At 31.7% G+C, this 26,050-nt stretch overlaps 3 protein-coding genes across 5 annotated transcripts; 1 reads left to right on the forward strand and 2 right to left on the reverse strand.

The window, feature by feature from the left end:
• Positions 1-2,738: 2,738 nt before the first annotated feature.
• LOC100809377 (uncharacterized) lies at positions 2,739-8,061 on the reverse strand. 3 transcript variants are annotated; one of them, XR_005892404.1, is made up of 5 exons: positions 7,907-8,061; positions 7,663-7,768; positions 5,710-6,534; positions 2,967-5,222; positions 2,739-2,875 (listed from the first exon to the last, which is right to left on the reverse strand). XR_005892404.1 is itself a non-coding variant. In XM_006583968.4 (4 exons), exons 2-4 carry the CDS (start codon positions 7,705-7,707, stop codon positions 3,318-3,320), a joined length of 2,775 nt encoding a protein of 924 aa, XP_006584031.1. In that variant the 5' UTR covers positions 7,708-7,768; positions 7,907-8,061; the 3' UTR covers positions 2,739-3,317. The 3 variants fall into 3 exon arrangements, 2 of the variants coding, with proteins under 2 accessions (XP_006584031.1, XP_040873371.1); XM_006583968.4 differs by having other exon boundaries at positions 2,739-5,222; XM_041017437.1 differs by having other exon boundaries at positions 2,739-5,222; positions 7,663-7,719; positions 7,907-8,060.
• Positions 8,062-15,575: 7,514 nt separating this feature from the next.
• LOC100785519 (COMPASS-like H3K4 histone methylase component WDR5A) lies at positions 15,576-18,209 on the reverse strand. The gene is made up of 2 exons (XM_003529528.5): positions 17,415-18,209; positions 15,576-16,080 (listed from the first exon to the last, which is right to left on the reverse strand). The coding sequence occupies exons 1-2, from the start codon at positions 18,108-18,110 to the stop codon at positions 15,787-15,789; spliced, it is 990 nt and encodes a 329-aa protein (XP_003529576.1). The 5' UTR covers positions 18,111-18,209; the 3' UTR covers positions 15,576-15,786.
• Positions 18,210-24,295: 6,086 nt separating this feature from the next.
• On the forward strand, positions 24,296-25,195 carry LOC100786046 (nuclear transcription factor Y subunit B-5). The gene has a single exon (XM_003529529.5). It carries the CDS (start codon positions 24,504-24,506, stop codon positions 24,867-24,869), a length of 366 nt encoding a protein of 121 aa, XP_003529577.1. The 5' UTR covers positions 24,296-24,503; the 3' UTR covers positions 24,870-25,195.
• The last annotated feature ends 855 nt before the right edge of the window (positions 25,196-26,050 follow it).

Here is a 26,050-nt window from a genome sequence, read left to right on the forward strand (position 1 = left end):
ATAACATTTTGTAAAATAAAACATGTTTTTCAAAATCCTGAATTATGCTAACATTTTATGAAATATAGAAAATATTATTAATGCAAATTTATCAAACTAAATTTGAGTAAACCCCTTACTTGGTAGTCGTTGTCACTTTAGTGCATGAATTTTAAAAAAAAATGAAAACAATTCTTGAATATGTATTTAGTCCATTATGATAGCCCAACCCATGAATTTATGTCTGTTAACTTTAACAGAGCATATTAGAGGACACGCACGCGACACGTTTGTATAGTCCACACGTGCATTAATCGTTTTGAAATTTGAAGTGTTTAAAGCTAAATTTTAAGAGTCATGCATTCTCCTCTTTGGTCTCTGAATTTAGCATTTTATGTCACATTAATCCTTAAAATTAAAAAAAAAAACAATATTTGGATTCATATTTTCATCCACCACATTTGTCTAAAAATTAATTTATGTATATCTTTAACAGAGTGTCTTAGTTGGCACCTTGTGTGTCTTTGTGACACACATAAAATGACCTTTATGTCCCATTCAAATGCATATTTAAGAATTACTTTTTATTTTCTTAAATTTAGAAACTAAACAAATTCAAAGATCAAATAAGGGAATTAGTTGGTTAAATTTACATAATCAATATCGCACTCACGATCTGTGCATATATTTATATAATTTATTTATGAAAAAAGCCCTTAAAGTAAGTTTTTGTATAACCTTGTTTTTGATTTATGAATATAAGGATTTGGATTTATTTTGTATTGTATAATTTATTAATTTTATGTAAGGTAATTGTTGAATTTATAAAATAATAGTTATATTTACATTAAAATAAATAAATGATTCACGTCATTATTGTCATGCATGGCACGTGTATATGACTTCATCATTGGAAGATTATTATGGACACGGACGCATTATTTATCACAGAATTGAAGTAGTCCAAAGCATTTGGTGGAATTTAATAAAGAAACCGACAACTACATTTGGCTGCGACGTAATTTATGTCTGAGACCGATGGTTAGTTGGAACTGAGAAATGTTGAAAAGAAAACGAAACTTTTATATTAGATTATGAAGAAATTATTATAAAAAAATGAGTTTGAAATTTATGTTTATGACTAGCAATAATACTTGGACAGAATATTGATATTTAAAAGGAAAAAAATTATGGCATGTGTTATTTTTCAATTAAAAGTAAAATAATATAAAAGAAAAGATATTTAATCTCATCTCACTTGTAACACTTTCCAAAAAAAATGTTTATGAATAGTCAGACAGATATTTAGAAACCAACTTTTGTATTTTAAAATATTCATAACTTTTCTTATAAATAATATTTTCTTGATTGCAAGATACTAAATTTTGATTTGGGTCTATAAAAAATCATTTGAACACTACTTTTGTTGAAATAAATGATTTTAATCCTTATAATTAGATTTGCCTCATCAAACAATATGATAACAAGTGATTAATAAGTTTCATTATACGTTATCCGTTATATTTTTATTTCGATAAAATCAAGCATTTAATGAAAAAAATATAATTAAGTGTTTTTCCTTCAAAGCCCTTGTAAGGATATGTGCTGCTGAAGGTAAAAGTCCAAAATTTTACTTCCAAAAAATACTATTCTTGTGGCATTTTACTCCTATTTCTCTAGAGTAAAATAAAGCCAAACAAGAAAAATACGATGCAAATTAATTATCTATTAATAAAGAAGGAAGTTTAGGCGGCTAAAAGTAAAACAAAAATGGAAAAAGTAATTGTCAAATGTCAATTGCAGAGACGAAATGAAGTTTCTAAGCAAAAACTAATTTCCAAATATTTTGAATAAAAAAAAACTGTAAGATTAAAAGAAAAAATTATAGAAACTAAGATAAGAGTGCTCGTATGAGTTAAGAGATATACGTACTTTACTCGATCTTAAATTTTGATTAAATCAGTTTTCTGAACTTATCCATGAACTCGATAACATATAGGTCTAAGATCAAACTTGAATAGGATAAAACAAGGTTAGCCTAAATTCAAAATTCAATAAATAAGATAATGACAAAGATCGGTATCATTTTCACTTCAAAAAATTTAAAAATCTAGATAGCCAAGTAAATTTGAACACAGAAATACTACAAAGCAAGTGACAACAATGTGCCGGTCAACTTGAAGACCCTATCCTCATCTAACACTAGGTCAAGATTTGAAAATTTGGTGACACTTTTTCTTTGAGGGACAAAGTCCATATCCAACTCAAAGTGCTTGGGCACAGATTAAGTCCGGGGCAAAATCAAGCCTTAAACACTCATACTTGCATATTATTATCCCCATTTATAGCTATTGACATGGTGTTTTAAGAATCATTTTGAAGGATTTGACTCCAAAGTATGGAATAACAACTATTGACAAATCAGCAGTTGAGATCTTAACATCCGTTGGTTTTAAATCAACATCATTATTATTTATATTATACTTTATCCATCCTCTAAAAGAACTTAACACTTCAATCGAGTCAAAATCCGTTTTGAAATGAAATCAAATAAGACAAGAGGGGCAACTTTTTTGGGGGTAGTGATTGGCTGATGTAAGGAATGGCTTTCTACTTCACAACTTGGGAGTGGGAGGGAAAAATGGTAGTACTCGGAGATGTACTTAAAGTACCCTCCATGCATATATAAATAGTTAGCATGGTGTAACTATCCGAAGCAAAACGGCAAAGACAAGTTATTACAAACAACCACCAAATAATTATGATGAAATCACATCTTATATGCATGTATAATAATATAATGAATGTTTGGAGTCATCACCTACCTAGGAGGACACACCCATACAGGGGAAAAGCCTATGGTAACTGTGCTCCTTTTCCTTTATTCTGTCATCATCTGACAGAACTTGATGAGGTTAAACATCTAATTATGTGACCCAAAATAATAGTAATAAAAAAAACTATAGTCATAATGTGCATTGGCTTACTGTGTATTCTGTTCATAACCAGGGGCAGCAAGAGTTCAGTGGAACCTTGTCTGACATTGAAGACTGGCACTGCAACTAAGAAACGAGAAAAGCATAAAACTTCAACTCCAGGAGACTAGAAATCTCAGATTCTGTTGATTGCAAAGCTGGGAAGACCAGAGGGAAAAACTTGAAAAGTTTTAAGCTGTAAAAAAAACTTCTTTCGAAGTTAATATCTAACATCCATTATGTGCAGATAACCACTTGAATGAGTGAAAAGGCTGCTATCTTGTTTATGTCATGCGTTGCCATCTCATGATATTAGAAACAGGTAATCAAACTTCCACTGCTTCGATTCAAACTCCGTTTCATTTATCTTTCATTACACGTGGAGCCTGGGTATATCACATTACTGTCAATGCTATGGTTACCATTCCCATTACAGACAACATCTGTTTTTTCCTCTTTTTCAAGATCAGTACCACCATTTCTAGAGCCTGCCAATTTGCGAGAAACACGTCGGGAAGGCCTTGTTGAACTGTCCTGGAGATAATCTCTATTTCTGCACTTCTCCTTTCTGTCTAGATATCCAAAGGCAAAAGCTTCTAGCACTTTTGTTGTTGGTGGCCGGTTTCTGGTGCTCTGCCTCCGGGTGTGAATGTCAGGCTGTTCACTAAGTTTGGCATTTGTTACAACACTGAGATCATCTGATTCCTTGCCTGTGTTATTTTGCTGCATCTCCGCCACTTCATTCACAAAAGTTTCATCAGCTTCAACTTCCAGTGGAACAGGTAAGTTAAGGTCAATCATAGTCCGTGGCTGGGGTTTATCACATTGATCCTTATTGCCTGAAGAACTAGTGTCACGAACAGCTTCTCCATTGATGATTGAGCTGGGATTTGATGGAGGATCTGCTAATGTTTTGTTTTTCTGGGTTGGAAAATCTGCTGATGAGTTTTTCTCCTGGGTTGGGATTTCCCATGAAAGAACACTCTCACTACATTTTGACTTGTGAGGAATGGCTTCCTCTTGTTTTACTCTGGAAGCCACAAAGACGTTGGCAGTTACATTTGCACTAGATTTTGAATTGTCTGGATCCGGGCAAAAACTGGCCTCCTCCTGATTTACTCTGGGAACCACAAAGAAATTGGCAGTGTTGCTATTTTTCTTTGCACGACTACAGGCAGTTAATCTCCTCCGTCTTTTTGTAACAGGGACTAGATCATTTTTGTTGTCAGATACCATTCTCTGGAGTGATGGGCACTTCATACCATCTCTTTTGAGTGTGTTACTCAAGAATTCTGTCTTTGGTCCCTTGGAGGCAGCAGATAGGCTACTAGAACCCATGCTGCTCCTTGGAAGCTCCTCTTTTGAAGGATTGTGTTCTAAACAATTCAAAAGTGAAGAGACACACTTACCAGTATTAGATTTACTGGCTTTAGTAATGTCATTCTTCTCCCTATCCAAGCAAGTGGTATTGACAGACTCAGATTCATTTGTTTGCTCCTCAGAAGTATTCTCATCATCAGAGTCATTTTCAAAAGTACAAGCTTTTAAAATTTCAAATGGCAAGCTTCTCAGTTCTCTCACCTTTGTCATTTTTTCACTAGCCAGACTTGTGTCCACAACAGTAAATTTCATGACATCTGTACTGTGGTTTGGAGTTTTTACCTTGAGATAGCAGTGGCGTGGTTGATCAGGGGAATTTTCACGGTCCAGTTTTGTATCTTTTGTCCACCCATTTCCTTCTTTGCTAGTGCAATCATTATCTGCTATCGTCTCAAGCTCAATTAGCTCAGGGTCAGAAGCAACTTTACACAGGACATCACTAACAGAATCAAAATAGTGATTCCCCTTCACTAGTTTCCTTGAAAACTTTTTAACTCCAGGGACAAGGAAGACCAGAGAATACTTAGAAGTAGCAGCATAATTATGACTATCTGGCTGCTCAGAGTGCCAACCTCTGGCAAGTAAACGAGGCCAAACAGCTTCCCAGAAGAGATCACTTGTTCGAGCTTTACTTAATCTGAAATCACCTGTTAGAAAGCTTATTATTTCAGAAGGAGTAAGCAATGAACATGCTTTGCCAACAGGTATTTCTTGGCGAGCAGGAAGTACTTGTGTGGATTTCATAGAATCTATAGCGAGTCCTGTAAGATCTTCTTTCCCCTTACCAACTCCTACTCCCTCAACAAGAGCTTTGAGCCCAACTGAGGCCTTCAAAGTTAAAACATAATCTTCTAGAAGCATTTTCCCCTCTACAAATGCCTTGGACACCTACCACGTAATTGAATTTAATATTAGTCATAACACATTCCTAGTGATAAATAAAAGATGAATTAATAGGCCACAGACCTGCTGAAATAAAAGTTTTGTTCTGCATAACTAATATGGTCCATGATGTTCAAATTAGAATCAAAAGTTTTGTTACACAGAACTTTTCTTTTATGATGTGGAAACAGAACTCAAATACGTATGACTTTGAATACTCCTTGATTTAAACTGCAAATTCTACTGAAACAAAATATGGCTTTGAAACTTGTCTCCACATTCAACCAAAAGTGATCATCACTTTCAGAAGTGATGTTTATTCGAGAATAAACAATTGACACCTGTAAACTCTGGCATTTCCAAAAGTTCCTTCATCTTCTTTATATGGTTGAGAGGGAGGAGACATGGCCTTATTAAGGTGAATGAAGGATTGGTATATTCAATCCATGACAGTTATGATATTAGCATAAACTTTGGAAGAATAAGTCAGTACCTCAAGTAATTTATTGTAGCATTCCCCTGACACAGTTGGTAGTAATCGAGACAAGAGCTCTTGTTGCCTTGGTCCTGTGAATATTTTTTGGCCATAAATGCATTTTCTGCTTCTCATTTTTCTACATCCAGACCATCTTTGAAATTTGTCAGATTTATAAAATTTCCCATAATAGAATGACAGTATATCTCCCATCTTCTTATTGCCAATAAATCTTTTCACCTGAACAAGGTTCTTCCCGAATATATACAAGCCAAGGATGAAACTGGCCTCTTCAATTTGATTCCAGGTGTCACTTGCAGCCCCAGGAACTAAACAATGGCCTTTATCTCTATGCTTCTTGCACATCTCAATCTCTGTTTCTTGCTGCATATTGGAATTTCCTGATTCTCCTAATTTCACCAATGTACTGTCAACGGACCCAAGTTTAGGCTTTAATTTATCACAATCCAGACCATTCAAGGTCTCTTCTATACATTCTAGTTTTGAGGATTCAATTTTATTGGTAACTCCATTTGACTTGCATGCATTTTTCTGATGATCGTGCCTATTGTTCTCTACATCCTTAATCCAAATTATTGGGATGGGTAATCCAACTCGAAACTTATGGAGAGTCCTACTTGCTGTGCTCTCTGCCTCATGGGGATTCCTTAGAAGCCAGTAATAGTCAGATTTTGAAATTAAAGATGGAATTTCAACCTGGTACTGGTCACCCACCCGAGGAAATATGTCTGGTTCACCAAAAGCATCATAAACACCAGAATATTCTGGAGAAAGAGATTGTTCGTCAATACAATTCAGGTCATTAACTTGTACTGCATCCACCTGTCCAAAAAATTTTAACACAAAATTTTCTTAAAAACAATGAATAAGCACACAATAGGAAGTGTACCAGGTGACGGACTAATTTTAAGCATTCCATCTTAAAATTAGTTTCATTTAAAGCTTATATCTTTCTTGTTAAAATTAGTTTCATTTAAAGCTTATATCTTTCTTGTTGCTAGGGAGGTGGACAGTAAAGCAATAGTTTTAAGAGTCAAACCAGTGAACCATTTCACTAGTCAACCCAAAATTATACTCCAAGACATCCTATGAATTCACAGTTGAGATTTGCTAGTCATGTAAGTGTGCGGTTAAACAAACTGTTTTAGAAGCAGTGGGATAATAACACTGTGTTAGGATTTATATATTTATTTATATGTATAAATCATAATCTTAATCCCAATTATCAACCGTTCCAATTAATCAGAGAAAAGGAGAAAATTAAATTAATAAAAAATAATAGAAATACAAAAAGAAAGAAATAATTATTATGTAACTTGGCCAAAAAAAAAGAACATACTCACGTAAGTACAAAAATACCAAATTAAACAGCAACATTTAGGAATAAACCAACGAAGTTGGAGCAGATTCCGTATACCAACCAAATCAACTCACAAGAACAAACTATGTTATCCGAAAAAACTCGTAACAAGTTGATATACATATTTATATGAACAAGTAGGTAACAAAAAAGCGAGAGGAGCACCGAACGCAAACTGAGAACAAATCAACAAACCAGATCCATTCGATGAACTAATATATATGAAACAAGAACGAAGTCGAAGACTCGACACAAATGCATGAAAAAACCCATTAACCACATTACTCTCAAACGCCAAAAGCAGCACAATCTATACGAAACCAACAACATTCAAACACGAAAAAAGAACAGCAACACGAGATGAAACACACGGAGAGCAAATATGTAATATTAAACAAAAAGAAAAGGCGACAAACACAGACACATACACAAACACACACCCAAGTTTCCCAGTGAGAATTACAATATGATCCAAAAAATAAAACAGTTATTAAACACGAGAACACACCTGCAAGTACATAAAAATCGTACGAGCAGCACAGCATGAGAGAGAGAATAAAAAGAAGAGAAGAGATTCGCAGTGTTGTTACCTCCATCTCCATGGAAGAAGAAGAAGAACCCGGCTCGACCCACATGAAGAAGCGAAGCTGCGAAAATGGGTCGTGATGGTTACACACCGATTCGCCAAGTAGCAGACTGGAAATAAAGAAAACGTGAACAAAGCATAGTTATTGATGAACAAAATAATAACATAATAACTTTTTTCTCTCTCTCTCTCTCCGTACATATATAGATACATACAAAGTTGTGCATATAAAGAGGAGAGAGTGGTACCTGCTGCGTTAAGGAAGAAGAGCTTTCATGGCCACTACGAAGTTGAATTGGAGAGAGAGAGAGAGGCGAAGGGAGGAGAAGAAAAATAAAAGTGAAAAATAAAGCTAAAAACTAAACCCAAGTGGTTCTCTTCTTGGGTTCCTTGGCTCTTGCTGATATTATATATTCGATCAATTAATATTATAATATTAATAAGTGAGTTTTGGTTTGTAGAGAGAGAAAGTAAGGGTTCTCAGGGGCAGGGGCAGGGTCCGGTGGAAGTATATCCTGACGCGCAAGTGGCGCGTGTGATTAGGTAGTGACACGTGGCTTTGAAGATTCCAATCATACTATTACTATGGTATGGGGAGATTCTCCTGCGTGAAATGCTTCTACACTTTTCTACTTGTGTGCTTCAGACTTAGACTCACACACATCAATTTCTTTTTCCTTTTCTCTTCTATATATTTTAATTTAATCTAAATCTTTTTATTATTAATAACTAAATTATAAATTATTCTAGAGATAATTGTATAAAATTACTATAAAAATATAAATAATTATTATAAAAATTAATAAATTTATTATATATGATAATAAGTGATTGAATAACAATTTAATTAAATTCATATAAAAAATACATTGTCATTTATTTTAATTTATAAAATACATCTTTTTATAATTTTTACTGTTGTCAAGATTCAGATTATTCATCCAACAGTAATTCTAGGTTGGTATCTTCCTTTTGGCAGCCCCATTCAATGATAATAATGTAAAAGTTTTTTTCCAACGGAAGATATGGTACTTCAGGTTGAAAGTCAAATACTAAAATTTATTTAAGAAATTGATTTTTCTTAATAAATATTATTCCATTTGGCCTGGTTAACAGAAACTCTGACCTCATACTTAAAAATAATATATAGTGCATATTTAGTAGTATTCTTTAAAATAAAATGAAAAAGTGTGTTTCTAATATATCGATCTCTATGTAATATTTATATAAAAAAGATATATAATAATAATAATAATTAATATTGTCTTTATTATTGATAACAAAAATATCTCTCCATGTACCAAAAGTATTACACAAATTTATCCCCACGCTTGATATGCAACTTTTTATATTACACATTATCTTGTTAGAAGAATATTGAATTCGGTACCTGTGAGTTTTTGTTTTACAGATAATTTCTTTTGGATATAATTCTCTTTGAACGACAATTAGATATTAAATGTAAAATTTTATTTAGTAGAAATTCAAATCTTAAGTCATGAGCTTAAAAAAATAACTAATCTCCCACTAGACTTGATACCTGTAAAATACTTTAACACTTGCATGAACAGGATCCAAAAGTGCAAAAGACGGGAGAAAATATTGTGTGCGTAGTGATGAAGGTCTTTTTCTTTATATAAACTTGTGCCATGAGTGACTCATATGGACAACACATGCCGGGCTCTTTGATATGCATTAAGATTGAAGAGATGTGGGGTTAGATTCACCCAGGTTTGTTGAGGTTTAGTCTACTCTAAGATGATGCAGGAATTTACCCGTTTGAAATATAAAAATGATACTTGCTATGATGATTTTAAAGTGTACTTTCAACATATACCTATTTGGTATGGTGGTTCTAAAGTGTCCTTTCAAGATATACGTAATATGTTGAAAATAACACTTTAGAACAACCCTAGCAAGCATCATTCTTAAATATGCATTAAACTAGTTTAACACATAAATATATATAAAAAAATACATGCTTAAATTATACTTATAGCCATTTTATTTTACTAGTTGCAAATTCTTTAATTCTGACACAAATAATCTACTTTCAACCACGCTATATGAATGAGTAAATCAAAATATGCATAAATTGATTTAGAAACCATATCTGCCCACGGGCCAGCCACACTACCTAAACAAAATTTCTCCCAACCCCTTCCCCGCTTGACGGCATACAGTAAGGTGAGAGGTATTCACCAAAAAACAGAAAGAAAAAAAAAAAAGTTGAGAGGTAAATTCACTTATAATACAAACAAAACAATTACTAATGAATTATTAATAGTCACATGCTCATGAAATACTAACTGGTTCAATGATGATTCAATCTACCAATTCATATTTATACCCTTTTTTTATCAAGTGTTAAATAGCATTCTATGTGTCTAAAAAATATTTTTTTTGTTAATATTAACAGCCTAAGCAAGTCTAAAACAGAGAATAACATAGGAAGGAAAATGGATAAGATTCCATAATATCCATCGTCCTCCTCCTATTTAAAAACAATATTGGTACTCAACTCTACTTGCATTGATTAATAATATTAATTTTCATATACCACGCACACAAGACTCCTATTATGTTTATATATAAAATTAATAATAATAAATCAATAAAAAAATTAATTAAAACAATTACTATAATTATAATAAAAACTAATTCTTAAATAGTCTAAATATAACATTAAATACAAGCAAACATAACATTGATCCATTCAGCATAATTATATTAAAATTAATATTTTAATCAATTAACAAAAACTTTAATCAAAGATTTAATGATTTTGATAATGATACCATTAGAGATTAAAAATATAAAATATTAATCATAAAAAAATATAAATATTTTTTTAAAAAAAATTATATACAGCATGATATCACAGGAGTGTCTCTTATGCAATTCTAATATTATGAGTAATTATCCATTCAACTATGAGTATTTTTATAATTTGCCAGTGAGCTTCGGTTAGGGACCACTTCCAGTGCCATACCGCTTACATGTAGCGCGTTTACGTGGCCATCTCATTTCATTGCGAATTCACCAAATTACCCCTCCTCGCCTATTCTTCTATCCTATCCATGGAAAATGATAAAATAAAACCGCAAAAAAAAAAACTTATTAATTTCTATGTTGTCTCGTAATTAAAATCGTAATTTATTGTCTTCACTATATAAATGATAATGTAATTTTTTATATTAAACTAGTTTTGGTTTTTATAGTATGTTACGTTGAAATACTTATTATAAGGAAAAAAAGTAAATTTGTTTTTAAAATAAATAACTTATTAAATTTAAATTATAGTACGCTAAATTGAGAATATATTATTTCTTACCTATTTTAGGAATTTTATACATAAAAAATTGTCACCCCTTTTATTATAAGGTATTTCGAAGGTCCACACCAAAAACTCTCAACTCCACATTAGGTTTTTAAATTTCTTTTTTTACACTCGAAAAATTATCTCGCTATTTACCCAAAAAATAAGGGGGATCTCGCTCTACTCAATAATTTGATAATTGATTTGAAACTCTACAGCAAGAGACCGTTATTATCTGAACGAGTCTTCCCTAAATATACTTATTTTTTTAATCAAAGTATTTTTATGATAAATAATTTTATTAAGTTATAAAAATTCAAATATATAAAATTGATTATTTAATATATTTTTTCATATAAAATATTTAAATTTAAGATTTTACTTTAAAAATTATTTAGAATAAACTATCATTTTAATTATCTAAAAGTATATAACGTTATTACGTTAGTCTTTGAAAAAACGAACAAAATTAAAAATAAATTCCTGAAAGTATAATTTATCAATTACATTTGTAATAAGTTTTAGACTAAATATATATGTAGTCTTAACATTTTTTTAGTCTTCTCAATAATATATATAGAAAGAGTATATACGCTATGTTTGGAAATGTCGAGAGAAATAATATTCATGATATGAAAATAAGATAGAGGTGTTTGATACGAGAAATTGTGAGGGAATGAAGAGAAATACTCCCTTGGTTCTGAGTATAAGATTCTATTTTTAATTTTGTTTTTCTTTTTCATAAAATTGTTTTTAAGTTCTCTTCTGTATTAATTATTTTTTATCTAAATATCCTTAATTATTTTATAATGAATGTATATATTATTTTTGGATTTAATTACTTTACAATAATTATAACTGTGTTAAATATTTGAAGAAAAAATTGTTACTCATAAGATTCTCCCGACTCAAAAATTTTATTTTGATTAGAAGATTATCCAAAATTTATGAGTATATTTGTGGTCTAGAAAAAAATTCAAAATTAATATTAGGTTTCTTTGAGTTATTTAATTTCATAATAACACTAAATTTCTTTGAATATTTTAAAACTTCTATTAAAATACATGTTTTACGCTTAATTAGAGAATTTGGTTATAATAATACAAAAGATTTGGTATGTTTAGCCTAATCTCGTGTGCAATGGCATTTGAGCTTTCTGTATCAAAGGGGGCCTACTTATGTTTTATCTCCAACAAACAAAAGGGACGCGCGCATGTGAGTTTTTTTTATTATGAATTTATGATTGAAGAGAAGAAAAGCAGGGTTTAGTGTTCTAGTTAGAGTGCATTCCATATTCGTAAATCGTAATTATGCCTTTAATACTATTATTATGGGCAATTTCTCACAGCTTTGTTTCTTTGCATATTATTGAGTAAAACTATTTGAAAAATTAGTTGGAAATTAAAAATTAGCTAATAATTGAAAGTTGAAAAATTAATTTATTAAATTATTAGTATTAAGTAAAATTAGTTGTTTAAGTAGTTAAAAAAGTGTAAAACGATAAGAAAATAATAAAATCATTATTTATATTTAAAAAGGATAACTAAAAAATTAGATAAATATATTGAGGATAAAAATAAAAAAAATATAAAAAATTAAAAGTTAACATTTTAAAAAATGATACTTCAAGCATTTTAAAAAGCAATAAAAGTTACTAACAAAAATTTATATATCAAATCAACAAGCAAATTTTTCAACTAATAAAAAAAAAAAGTTAAAAGTTAACCAAAATACTCCCCCGAACCAGTGAAGATTTTTTAATTGGCACGACTAGACTGTTGCCAGGTATTTTGTAATCACAAAATTATGAAATATTGATACGAACTGATTAAAGTTGTGATTTTTTAAAATACGAATTAAAGATATTTTCAGTCAATAATAAAAGTTTGGAGATGTTTTTTTTATCAACCGAGAGGCTATTTTCATTTCTCAAATTAAATACGTCTCCCACTTGGGAATCACGCCGCTGTACCGAAGAACCGTGGAGCTGGCCGAGTACGACCAGGGCTGCCACAACTGGAGGGTCATGGCCCTCAACGGGGACTCCGGTCAGCTCGAGGAGTACCGTGGGAGGTTTCAAGGCCTCAGTGGCTTTCCACTGGGTTTCGTTCTGGGAAGGATTTCAAAGATCAGCATGTTCTTGTTGTTGGATCGGGGAATTCTGGCATGGAAATCGCATTGGACCTTGTCAACCATGGTGCCAAAACTTCCATTCTCGTTTATAGCCCAGTAATTCATTCATACTCGCATCTCCTACTCCTTTACAGACTTAATTAATTGCATCCGTCATGAGCTTCTATTATAAGAACAGATTGCGCTTAATTAATTGCAGTCTGGGTTCTCTGTTTTCTTAATTTCTCCAAGTTCATTCTTTAATTTGTTTTTAACAAATTTGATCTCATTATTTAAAAATATATATATATATATGCATTAATAATATACGAATTAAAGATATTTTCAAGTCTCTTAAGATTTTTTCATTTCTTTTAATTAATAAAATATTTTTCTCACAAATTAGATGAAAAAAATCATATATCAATAAATATATTCAATATGAAATTATTTTAATTGAATTAATAGTTTGAGTTTAACTTTTAAATACTTAAAAATAAAACTTTATTAGTTACAATGGTCTTACTATTACTAGACTTGAGCAATATTTTTCAATGAAAAATGCCTATACTTTCTATAAAAAAGAATGATAAAAAAGATGCTCATTATTATTTTTGAGGACCACCAAAGAATCTGCCTAAAGTGCTTGCTGGATTTTGTTGGTATTTTTTTTTTTTTATTGAGTTTTGAATTTTATGTTTGTGCAAAACTAGTTTTTGGTGCAGGCAGAGACAAGTCGTAGCCCATTTTCATCCAAAAACAAAAATGTGACTGTGGTACGATCAAGAGAGGGACAGGCCCACTCCATTCATTGGTAGGTGTCGAAGCCTCGAACTGTTTATATCACAGCCTATTTACCTTCACACAAAAAGACAATAACAGCATGTCAACACTCAACACTCAAGTTATGTTTGTTTCCATCGAAATGGAATGGAAGAAATTGAAAAGGAAGTAATAAGATAGAAATAATAAATTTTTTTATCATAATGTTTAAAAATACAAATAAAAAAGAAAAAATATTTTAAAAAAAGAATTATACATTAACTAAAAAAAATTATATAAAACATACACTAATTGTTACTTACGTCTTATATATATATATATATATATATATATATATATATATATATATATATATATGATGTGAATTTTCCATTAGTGCAGACCTTAAAACGTATAACCAAACTCACCCTTCACCCTTCTACTTTCCTATTCAAACCAAACCCATTGTAGCATGCAGAGATAAGACATAGCAAGCAAGTTTCATCGGTATACTGAAAAATAAAAATGTAGCATACAGATATTCTGGTGAATATTTTGAAAAAAGAAAAACTTTCAATCAGTGACTATAGAAATAAGTATGAATTTCGGAAACTAAATTCTGAGATGTGTTAAATAACTTCTAGAAATTAATTTACTGAATACTATCCATCGACAAAAATATATTTTAGAATTCCTTTTTAAACATTTAGCAATGTTTAAACTACGCCAAGACTTTTATAAAAGTATATTTCGTTAAAAAAAACTGATTTTAAGTTAAAAAAATTATAGGCTTAACAAACTGGCTTATTTAAATAAACAAAAATAATCATTTTTTGTTAAATTTTTATTATTTTAAAAACTAAGCACCTACCTAAAAAAAATTAAGCTTATAAATTTATTCATGTCCTATTACTTAATATAACATTTTTTTCCGGTTGACATTTACCAATTAACCTATTTAGAGATAAGTGGAGTATATTTGAATGCTTTAACATGAAATAGAATTAAGTAGAATAATAAGTGTATGATTAGATGAGCATTTGACAAAATTATTTTTAAATGAAATTGATTTTAAAAAGATGTAATTTATTTTTAAATGTTTTATTGTAAAATCAAATTAGGAATAAAATTCAGTATCCAACCTACAAGTTTCTCAAAATTACTTTAACTTAGGTTCAATTATGGACCTAAAATAAATTTTTATTTTTTTGTCCAATGTAAAGTCAAACATATGAAAATGTATACAAAATTAATTTCCTAACACCAAACCAAAAACACAAGTGAATTTATTCTTTTAAAAAGGTAAGGTTATACCTAGAGAAAGTCTTCTTTCAACACGCTTATTTCCATTCCTATCCACACAGTGACTTAAGCCCTATTATAGCTTGACCACTAATTGATCGAATCTTGTCTAAAAGAGTTGCCTTGCATCTTGTCTGAATCCCCACTGCCTCAAAGATGAGAGCATGATTCATTATGCAGAAGATAGAAAACCACTGTCTACTGTCTTCAATGATTGGGGCATAGTTGGTGCTCCCAATTAGATAGATAACACGACGATTGAAGATAGATAACACGACTTCATCTTTTTAGTCTTTGAAATTTATCTTTTGATATATTTATCAAACAAGATAGGTACATGTCCAGGAATTTCGGAACTTTTAGCAAATGACTAATGACATTAATTAATTAAATGGCGAAACCTGCTAGCCAAGATACAAGGGTTGAAAAACGAAATGTTCATAATATTGTGTTCCCATATCCATGTTCCAATCTCTCAAAGTGGAACCGATCAGAGACTTAAATAGTGTTCTCGACTGGGAAATGGTACAGAGTTTCTCAACCAAAATTCTCAACTACAAAATGAGTTTAAGGTTTCATTACAAGTCACTTACCCCCAACTCAACTTTGAATAACCATTTGTTCCAAATTGAATCAGTCTTTCTGCTGAGTCCAGATCTTCACAGTGTTGTCATTGCCAAGTGCACCAGAAGCAATCATGTTCTCTGTAGGGTGACATGACACAGAAACAACAGCATCAGAATGCCCTTCTAATTTCTGCACTATTTTCCTTGACTGCAAATCCCACAAGTATATACAATTGTCTTCTGAACCACCAACAATATACTTCCCATTTGTTATAGAAAAAGTGGATGAAATGCAGTATTTTGAATTAACATGACCGGTGTAAGTCTTCAGAAACTTCCCGGTTGAGTAGTTCCAAAGCCTCTGCAGGGAAAGAAAAATTCCCATGTAAGACAAAAGAAATGGAAAACTAGAAGGACAAAAAATAATCTTGTAGCCAATTAAGCAACCAAATAGGCTACTGCTGAACAAATAAAAGGCTATCAAATTAGCTATGACCAATTACATGCAAAAAAAATAGTATCATACATATTAAAGCCCATTAAAAGAGTAAACTCCCATTAAGTTTCAATCACTTTATGGTCAATTTGGTGTGGTGGACAGAAAGTGGGGGAGGAGAGAAAAGTTTTAAATTTGAATTGAAAAAAAAGTAAACTCGCAAAGAAAAAATTGAATATTGAATTTTTCTTTCTAATGTTAACTTTTCTCTTCCTTTTCTTTCCACTTTCATTCCAACCACAATGCACCATTACTCCTGTTTGCTTTCCTCCCATCATAGTCTCTATCATTTAATGCCTTATTCTAGAAAATGTCATTCAGTAAAATAAAGAGTAAAGGCATGTCAGGATAAACTTTTCAATAAACACTTGTAAGAAAAGAAAAAAAGGATAAAAGGAATTAAGCTTCTACCACAAGCTAACTCGAGCTTAGGGAAGAAACTTAATTCATTTTTTCTTCTTATTTTCTTTTCCTATACATATGTTTACTGAGAAGTCTATCCTAATAGAACCTATGATGACCAACACTTAAAATCCCACGAAATAGAATAGAAGTTTAATCTTTACAGAAACTAAACCTGAAAAAGAAATTCATTTTGTTTTTCTCCCTCTTCATATTTATAAAGCCAAGAGATTCCAAAATCGAAGTAGAATTTATCAGAACTCACGAGCAAAAATTTTACAGTGAAGCTCATGAGCACACTTACTATTCAGAGATCATTTCATCGCAATTCCTTAAAACCATAATATCATAAGTTGTGCCATTTTCCACAGGTTTAGAAAGACAAAACAGAAATGCTATGAGACTGCATAATAATATCTTGGTTCAAGTCCAAGACCAAAGCCTAAGTAACAGAGAACCCAAGAAGCCTGAGCTGAGAATACCAATTTGAAATTTCAATAGAAGCACCTTCTCAGGTTTCAACAAATGCAAACGCATTCATGGCACAGGGAAAAAGCACAAAGCCTTGAACTAGTTTAGGCCTTGTTTCAATAATGAGTATAGAACAAAATAAAAAACATAGAATGAATTAAGATTGAGTTAAAATCGGCTTTTGAAGAAGCTAGACAATGCAGATTCTATAAATTAGCCTACGGAAAAAAGCATAATTCATCTTACCCTCTTACTCTCTTGTTCTAAAGTGCTTGCCTTTATCTTAAAAATTTAAAAAAAAAAAAAAAAAAGAGAGAATGAATTACCAGAGTGTTGTCCAAGGTGCCAACGAGAATGAACTTGGCGTTAGGGGAAAACTTGACAAAGGAAACAGGAGGGTTCTCGTCGTCGATGAGAGTCTTCATACAGTGGCCGGTGGAGGCGTCCCAGATTCGGCACAGGCCGTCGTAGCTGCTGGAGACGATGAGGGACCCGTCGCGGTTGAAGTCAACGGCGGTGACGGGGTCGGAGTGTGCGGGGAGAACCTTGAGGCACTTGCCGGACTTGACGTCCCAAACCCTAACGGTCTCGTCGAAGGAACCGGAGACGATGATGTTGGACTGGGGGTTGAAGTTGACGCAGAAGACGTAGTTGGTGTGGCCGTGGAGGGTCTTGATGAGGGACCCAGTGGGCACGTCCCAGAGACGGAGGGTCTTGTCGTCGGAGGCGGAGACCAGGAACCGGGAGTCCGACGAGAAGGCCAGGTCGGACACGCCCTGCTCGTGCCCCTCGTACTCCTGCATCGGGGACAGCGTCAGGCTGTCGGAGTCCGAGTCCGAGTTCGTGAAGCCGTACGTTCGGAGGGTCTTGTCGGCGGCGGAGGAGGCCAGGAGCCGCCCGTTTGAGGAGAATTTCACGGCCGAGATGGCGCGCTTGTGCCCGCTTAGGGTTTGGGAAAGGATGTAGTTGGGCTTCATGGAATCTGAATCCAATGATTCTCTTGCTGCTGCTTCCGTCGACATTGCTTGCTTGCACTTCAGTGTTGTTTGTTCCAGTGTCAATCAAATACTCAATACTATGAATTAGATTAGACAGAGAATTTCTTTTTTTACAAAATAGCTACCAAAGTTATCTTTTTAAATAGTTTTTAAAACTTAAATATGTTTTTTATTATAAATTTAATCTTTATAAAATTTTATTTCTATCACTAGTTAGTGCTAACATGATAACCATAAACGATGGGAGAGTTAGGTAGTATTTTTGTAACATTACACTGTGGAGTATTTATTAATTTTATTAATAATTAATATTTATTGAAAAATAATTGATCACGTGTTGTAATATTTTTCATTTTAATTATATTTTTTTATACATAAGACTTGAAATATCTCAAAAATAAAATCTATTAAGAAATAAATACGATGTTTCAATATAACAAAACTAAATTAAATACTATATATTACAAGAGAGGTCAATATTAAAAGTTTATAATTTTATAAAGATTAAAAGATATTATTAAATATTAAAACTGGAAAACAAAATTCTTATAGGATCAAAATCATAAAACAATTATAAAGAATAAAATCATAAAATAAGTATATCATTGAAATTGAAAACATTTTAAATTATTCAAAAATATTTTATTCAATTATTGAAAAAAATTAAAACTTAGTAGAATGATTTATTTCAGTGAGTATAACAACGATAGCAATAATGTAATTATTATACTAGTTTTTGTCCAACTCCAATTTCTCAAATTCGAGTTCTACACTACCACCTCCACCTCCCACCAACGCTCTTTCATGGTGCCCTACCTCATCAACATACCTTTTTGTATGTTGTCATCCCGTGATAAAATTGATGCAGTGATGAGTTTTTGGGTAGAACAGGTAGGTTTCAATTCTGTGACAAGCTCCGGGGTTTTTTAATTGGAGTCTCCTGAAGAGGATTGCTCCAAGGGCTTCAGTTGTGCAGTTTCTTATCTCAAAAGGTCTGCTACGAAAGGATGAATTACACCATTTTTATGACTGACAGGTTATTCCTGGAAAAGTATGTGAAACGTTTTAAGGAGAATTCTTCTCATTTGTTGAAGCTGTACGAGGAAAAAATGAATTTTGAAAATGATAGTGTGTAATTTAACTTAATCAAATTTGGGTGTAAATCAACTTCCCTGTATTGTGCATTTTTTTTTCAAATACTTGTCCTGGGTACCAAAATTTTGATAAAAAGTTATGCTAACTCGTCTTCAGATTTGAGATTTATTTTTTCTTAGGAGTTTCTCCTTTCAGAATTTTGTTATTATGTTTCGGGAGCCATATGCATCATATGCAAATGATTTTGTCAGATTGCTAATATAGCCTCAACTAGAAATTTGTGAATTGTTTTGTGGAAGATTCTTTTCATCTGTTGAAATTGTGAGATAAAAATTGTCCAAGGAAAAACACTTCTCATCTTTTGTAAAGGCTTGATACCAGCTTAATTGCCCCATTTAGTTTCTGATTAAAAACACTTCTCATCTTTTGTAAAGGCTTCATGTACCCATTTAGTTTGTCTGATTAGTTATTTTTTCCAAAGTTTGTCGAGTGATTTTAGGAGTAAACATCTGGGATACTAAGGCTATTTCAGGGACTGGGAGGATGCTAACATCTGGCAGTTAGTTAACTTTTGAATATAAAATTTGTTGTAAGCTATTATCTTTCTTCATCTCATTTTAGTATCTCTTATATACTCCTGTCTAAATCTGGATTTCTACTAGTTTGATTGTCTTGTTTCATTTGCTTATCTGGAACGTTTTTTTTAATGAAGTCCCATTTCTGGTGGGCGTTAGTAATTTTATATGTTTTAACTTAAAGCAAGTGATCCCAGAGAATAAATTTTTACTATGGCGAATAACTAATATTGATTCGCCCTCATTGTAGACAATGTTTGTTTGATTACATATATTTTTTTCAAAGAGATGGATGGATTCATGTCAAATATCCTCAGGAATTATGGGAATGGAATGTTTCTTGAGTTTCTAACATTTTTCACCCTTTAGACTTGCTAACAAGAAGGTAAACCAATCAAATATCAATTCCACTATGTTGGCAATTCAATTTCAGCCAAAGTAGAATTTATGAAATGTCAGAAATGCTTATCTGGTCGTGGAAAACCAGAGTGATTGATCTGAAGAGTTATTTATATGCAATTTTGTTGTGAAAAGCTTTTGTATCCCTTCAGTATCTTTTTCTCCCCAAGAGACCACTGCTTTGATATTATGAACTTGTACAAAGTCCAATTAAGCCAAGTAAACACAATTAAAGTATGCTAATAATCATTTGTCTATGTATGTTCTTTTAGTCTAAACTGTCAAACGCCGTTTTGGCTTAAAAAAATTGTTTCCTGTATGAAGAGAAAATTTAGAGAATTAGTCTCAGATTATTGAATGTTATGAGAAAGAGTCTTAAGTCGTAAGTGCCATGGTATATTTCTAATAAGAAAAACATATCTGAGGTCTCTGGATGCCTTTACAATGCTCACGTTAAGCTTATGCAAGGACAGATGAACAAGTGTTTGTGAGGCTGGCAATATGAGGTGTTTGTGGTGATGAGTGGTCAGTTAACTTGTGCTCTATCAACGATGCATGTATTCCTGAGAGTCTGAGACAGTGGCTTTTAAGCAAAAAGTATGAAATTTCTCATGAAATCAGTAATATCTTTACATGATCTTCGATTTAAGCAAAAAGTAAATTCTGGTAACAGCTAGCCCATCAGACTTTAGGATGCAGATTAGGACTTCATTATTTATCACATCGGCCAACCAGAGAATAATTTTAAGCTTACCAACAGTCACAAAATCTTGTGGTGCATAAAACGAAGTGGTCCCTAATATGATTCCAACAGACAAAACTAACAACAAAATTTGTCCTGATCAGTTAAAATGATAATGTCATCAGAATTGTTTTGATGCCCAGAATATCCATCCATGTTAATAAGGTAGGGTTCACCATTATCAACCAATTCATTTTGTCTCTCACCAGCTTATAATATAGAGGTTTATGCTATGAAACACATGCTTAAAGTTTTCAACCCTGGTGTTTTGCGTTTGTTTCTTGTGAGGTGATGATTTTCTAATTCTCTTTAAATAAGTTTTTGAATTTGAGTATAGTATTCGTTAAAAGAACCAGTTCCTCACATCTTGGATGTTCCTAAATCAAATAAAAATATATTAAGCATCATAAGTTTAGAAGTATCAAAGCCGATTATTTAGAAAGTGAGCTAACTCAACTCAGATAACTTTTTGTGTGCCAAAAAATATGCAACACAATTCAAAATACCACGAGTTAGTGAGGTAGAAAAGTTTAGTCATGTGTTAGCTCATCTAATTCAAAAATAACAAATATATGTACAGAAGAAAACATAAATACAAAAATCCAATAACACACAACACTGATTCATGATAATAAAAAAAATCTAAAGAATAAGCAAATAAAATAAAAAGAAAGGGATCAAAGGACTGTTTGCGGGCACCGTCTCTGTGGCTCAAAGGACTACCACTGTTTTGTTTTTGTTTTTAGTGTTGACTCCAAGTAAAGCAATGGCTTCTGCCTTTCCACAATGTTCCATTGCTTTTTCGGTGAATAAGAAGGACCAATCTTACAGCCAGTGAGGTAAGAATGCACGTTTTAACTAAAGAAAGAATCTTTGCATTGATCTAATTGATAAAATGTTTGCGAGTGTCTAAACTTTAAGTACACGATAAATTTGTTTTTACATGCACATATTTTCATTAAGTAATGAGTTTTTATTAAACCACATGCGACACATAGTATATACCTACTACAACTTCTATGGGGTGAGAGCGGGCCCTGCATCTTCTATATTCTCATAATCTCATGTCCTTATTCTAGTTTCCCTATAATCTCGTTCCTGTTTCCATTTTCCTAAAGGCAAAACTTACTGTGCTTTTCTTCATAAGTCTTTTCACTATTATTCTCTAATTAAAATTATTTTTTATAATTTAAGTTACTAAAATGAAAATTTTATTATTTAAAAAAGCATTAACAGTACTTTAAAAAATATTTAAATATTATCCTTTTCCTAATTCTTAATGTTAATAATAATAAATTACAAAAAAAAAACAACTTAAAAGACATTTATATATGTATAGACATGTATATAAAATTAAAATTGATTTTGTCAATATAGGGAACCTGTTAGACAAGAAGCATGATCCTTGTCTTCACCTCCTAATCGAGGGAAATTTTTGTTCCCGTCTTCATCTCAGAAAAATAAAATAAAACTCAGAAGGTTGAAAGTTTAAAATGCATTAACAAAAGTTTAAAATGAAAGTAGAGACCACAATTGTTCGGAGTGAATACATACGAATAAACCATCTTATTTTGTATTTTCTTGTTGAATAAATTAAAACTTGGCAAATTTCTATGTTTATTACTTTGTATTAGAATAACATTTTAAAATGAAATTTACTTTAATTAGTTGACTCCACCATATGTTCTCTTTGTCTTAAGCATTGTAGTAGAGGCAGGCAAAAACAATTATTGTATGGTTAATTAATCAACATAATAGACAAACCAGGTTTGTAAGTGAACGTTCGTCACCTAGGACTTTAGGAATTGGCTAACTAATCGTGTTTATTTTATTCTCGATAGATAACATGATTCCATTTGTCTTAAAGAGAGATGAGTGCAATGGGTATCATCCTTCATCCACTTGCTATGATTGGATATACAGTTAGAATTTTGGAATGGTAAAAGGTATAAGAAATTTTTTAAAAGGTTAAATGTATTTTTTTTTTATCCCATTGTAGTAGGTGCAATGGGTATAGTATTTTTTTTTACATTAATTTTTGAAAGTTTTATTTTAATCTTGTTACATTTTTTAAAGTTTCATTTTCATCTTTTCTTTTATTTTTTATTAAAAATAATAGTGTTTTATTAATTTTTAAATTTTAAAATATTAACAGCAAAAAAATGTGGTTGTGTGTCTTTTAAAAGTCAATTACATAATTCATCACTCAAACAAAACTGACCCAGCCGGATAACACAAATATGTTTCTTATATAATATGTTTTTAACAAAACACTAACATTAAATTTTAACAATAAAACAGAAAAAAATATTAAAATAAAACTTTTAAAACTTAATATATCAAAATAAAAATAAAAATGCTAAAACATAAAAAGACTAAAAGGGATATTTAACCTTTATAAAATAAGAGAGGGAATGACATGTACGGGTAAAATGAGTTAACAATTTAACCTAAATTCCAATAATAATGAATTGTGGGTCGAATCACTAAAAATAACAATAAAAATAAATTACAAAAACTAAAAATTTAGACATATGCAAATATTATTTAAAACATCTTTAATAAAATCTAAACACCATAAAAAATCATAGCTATATTATTAGCATTCACAAGTATATTATTAATTTATCACCAACCAAAAACAGTAGTCTACTGTTTATAAGGCCAAAATTTTAATAATAAAATTATAATTTTACTTTCTTAAACCACATTGCAAAACCAAAATAAATAAACAAAATGATCTTCATCAACTTTTAAATAAGAATATCATATGCTTCCTTAACACCTACCCATTAGGGTCAACCCAATGGGAGGTTGGAATACATACATGAGTATTTAAGTTTGATCTTTGTTGTTATATATTATTATACACACACAATCCCTAAAATAAAAAAAGTTGGCACATACTCATTAGTTAATTATAGTTTTCGGACGACATGCTTGTTTAAGAGATTTGGGGGGAAAAAAGAAATTCACAAAAATAAAAATGAAAAAATGTTAAATTGCAGGAACGAAAAATATGTTTAAATTTTTTTCATAATTGTTTTACGATAAAAAAAAAAGGGAAAAAAATATGTACTAAAGACAATTAATTAATTGATACGCGCGATGTAGAAAATAAATTAAGGGAAAAAACAATATTATAAAAAATGTCTTTGGTGAATCATGATTTGGTTACCTTTAGTTCAAACGGGTACCATAAAATGAATAAATTACTTGTACCTTGGAGCTTTCCAACGGATATGGTTATTGATCTTCAGTCTTTTGAAGTGCCTCAAAAGCCTCCTCAGCATCCATTAGCAGTGCATGAAGCCAATGAAATAGAAGGATCACTTGGGTGGACTTTGTCTAAACTTTGCAACGAAAAATGACTGTGAACTCCAATTGATTAATCAGTTCCAGCATCAGACCCCACAATATTGTAGCCGACGGGCTAGGCATCATTCGCATACCACAAGTCACAACATTACTATTCATGTGTGAATGTGACTAAGTGCGCTTGCATGTGCACTCATGACTCATCTATACATGTATATATATTCTTTCTGACCTTGACATATTCTTCTCTCAGTTCAATTGTTGAATTATAGTTTGTTCCAAGTTAAGATGGTGGATAACGTTGGAGGCAGTTCCTCTAATGCCGAAAATAGTGGCATCAGGGAACAGGACCGGTTGTTGCCAATAGCCAATGTTGGGAGGATCATGAAGCAGATTCTACCTCCGAACGCAAAAATCTCCAAGGAATCGAAGGAAACAATGCAAGAGTGCGTGTCGGAGTTCATAAGCTTTGTAACGAGCGAGGCGTCAGAGAAGTGCAGGAAGGAAAGGAGGAAGACTGTGAACGGGGATGACATATGCTGGGCCTTGGGTTCGCTTGGTTTTGACGACTATGCAGAGCCATTGAGAAGGTATTTGCAAAGATATAGAGAACTAGAAGTCGATAGAGGAAATAGCCCCCCCAAAAGAGAATAAGAATCCTAAGAGAGGTCAAGTAATTAATTTAGCTAGAGGAACTAAGCAAAATGTGTTTTTTTTTTATCCCCAAGAATCAAAGACAGGTATTGTACTCTCTACTCTGTTCAAACAACAGAGCTAAACTCCTTCACTACCGCAGGAATGTGTCTGAGACATGCTAGTTTAAGGTTTTGAGGATGGTGAGATAATTAATTAATAATGTAACAATTCTCTTGTCTTAATTAACTGGATTTGTTTGTGTCAAGATCCAAGAACTAGCTAGCTAAATTACTTGTTTTGTATGTTGTTACGTATATCTATGTGTGTGTGCTGCTGTTCTGGTATCTGCGTCCTTTTATGGATTGATTTGTTATGTATTTGAGATACCGATATGAATCATGGCATGTGTTTATCGCTTGGTCATACACTTGATGATTTAAAACCACTAAATCAAACGATAAAACATTCCGTACAATCCCAAGCCCCCTCCTTTTTCGTTATCATTGACCACAAATTCTAGCTTAATTTGCATGTTCTAATTTGGTAAGGATTAATTATCCTTATATTTAAGATTAATATGAAAAGATGTTTATCCTCTTCAAGCAATATGTTCACAGGAAGACAGAAAGCCTGAGGTTAGTACATCACTGTCATCATGCACGTATAGATACCATTTGATCCGATGTTTCGTAGAGGAGAATCTAGGAATTTGCTACCGTTTTCAATATATCTATTGATATATTCCCAGAAAGATTTCCATGAATTCTTCATCACTTATTTAGAACCTGAAAGATCGAGGTTTGACACCCTTATGAAATTAAGGTTAAATTACTCGATTATTTCTTTGAACTATTTATAAATTTTTAAATAGGTTTCTAATAATTTTTTTTAAAAAAAAAATTGGTCCCTAAAATAAAAAAGTAGGTTTTTGTAGTTAGTTTATAACGGTTTCAAACCATTAAAAAATGACAATTTATGACGGTTACTCAATTAAAAAAAAAGTGCATGATTAAAGATCCATTTTTTTTTATTTAACTTAAAATCAATTATGTTTCCCCGTTTAATTATATATATTCTAGTTTCATTCTCCTTGTTTTGTTCTAACCTTATCTGAAAGTCTCCATCGCGGTCACCAAAAAAACTAAGTCACTTTCTAGGGTCTCTTTAAAATAGAGAATTGTTAATCAGAATCTATAAAT

This window comes from Glycine max, chromosome 7 (genome assembly GCF_000004515.6).
Source record: "Glycine max cultivar Williams 82 chromosome 7, Glycine_max_v4.0, whole genome shotgun sequence".
Lineage (NCBI taxonomy): Eukaryota > Viridiplantae > Streptophyta > Magnoliopsida > Fabales > Fabaceae > Glycine > Glycine max.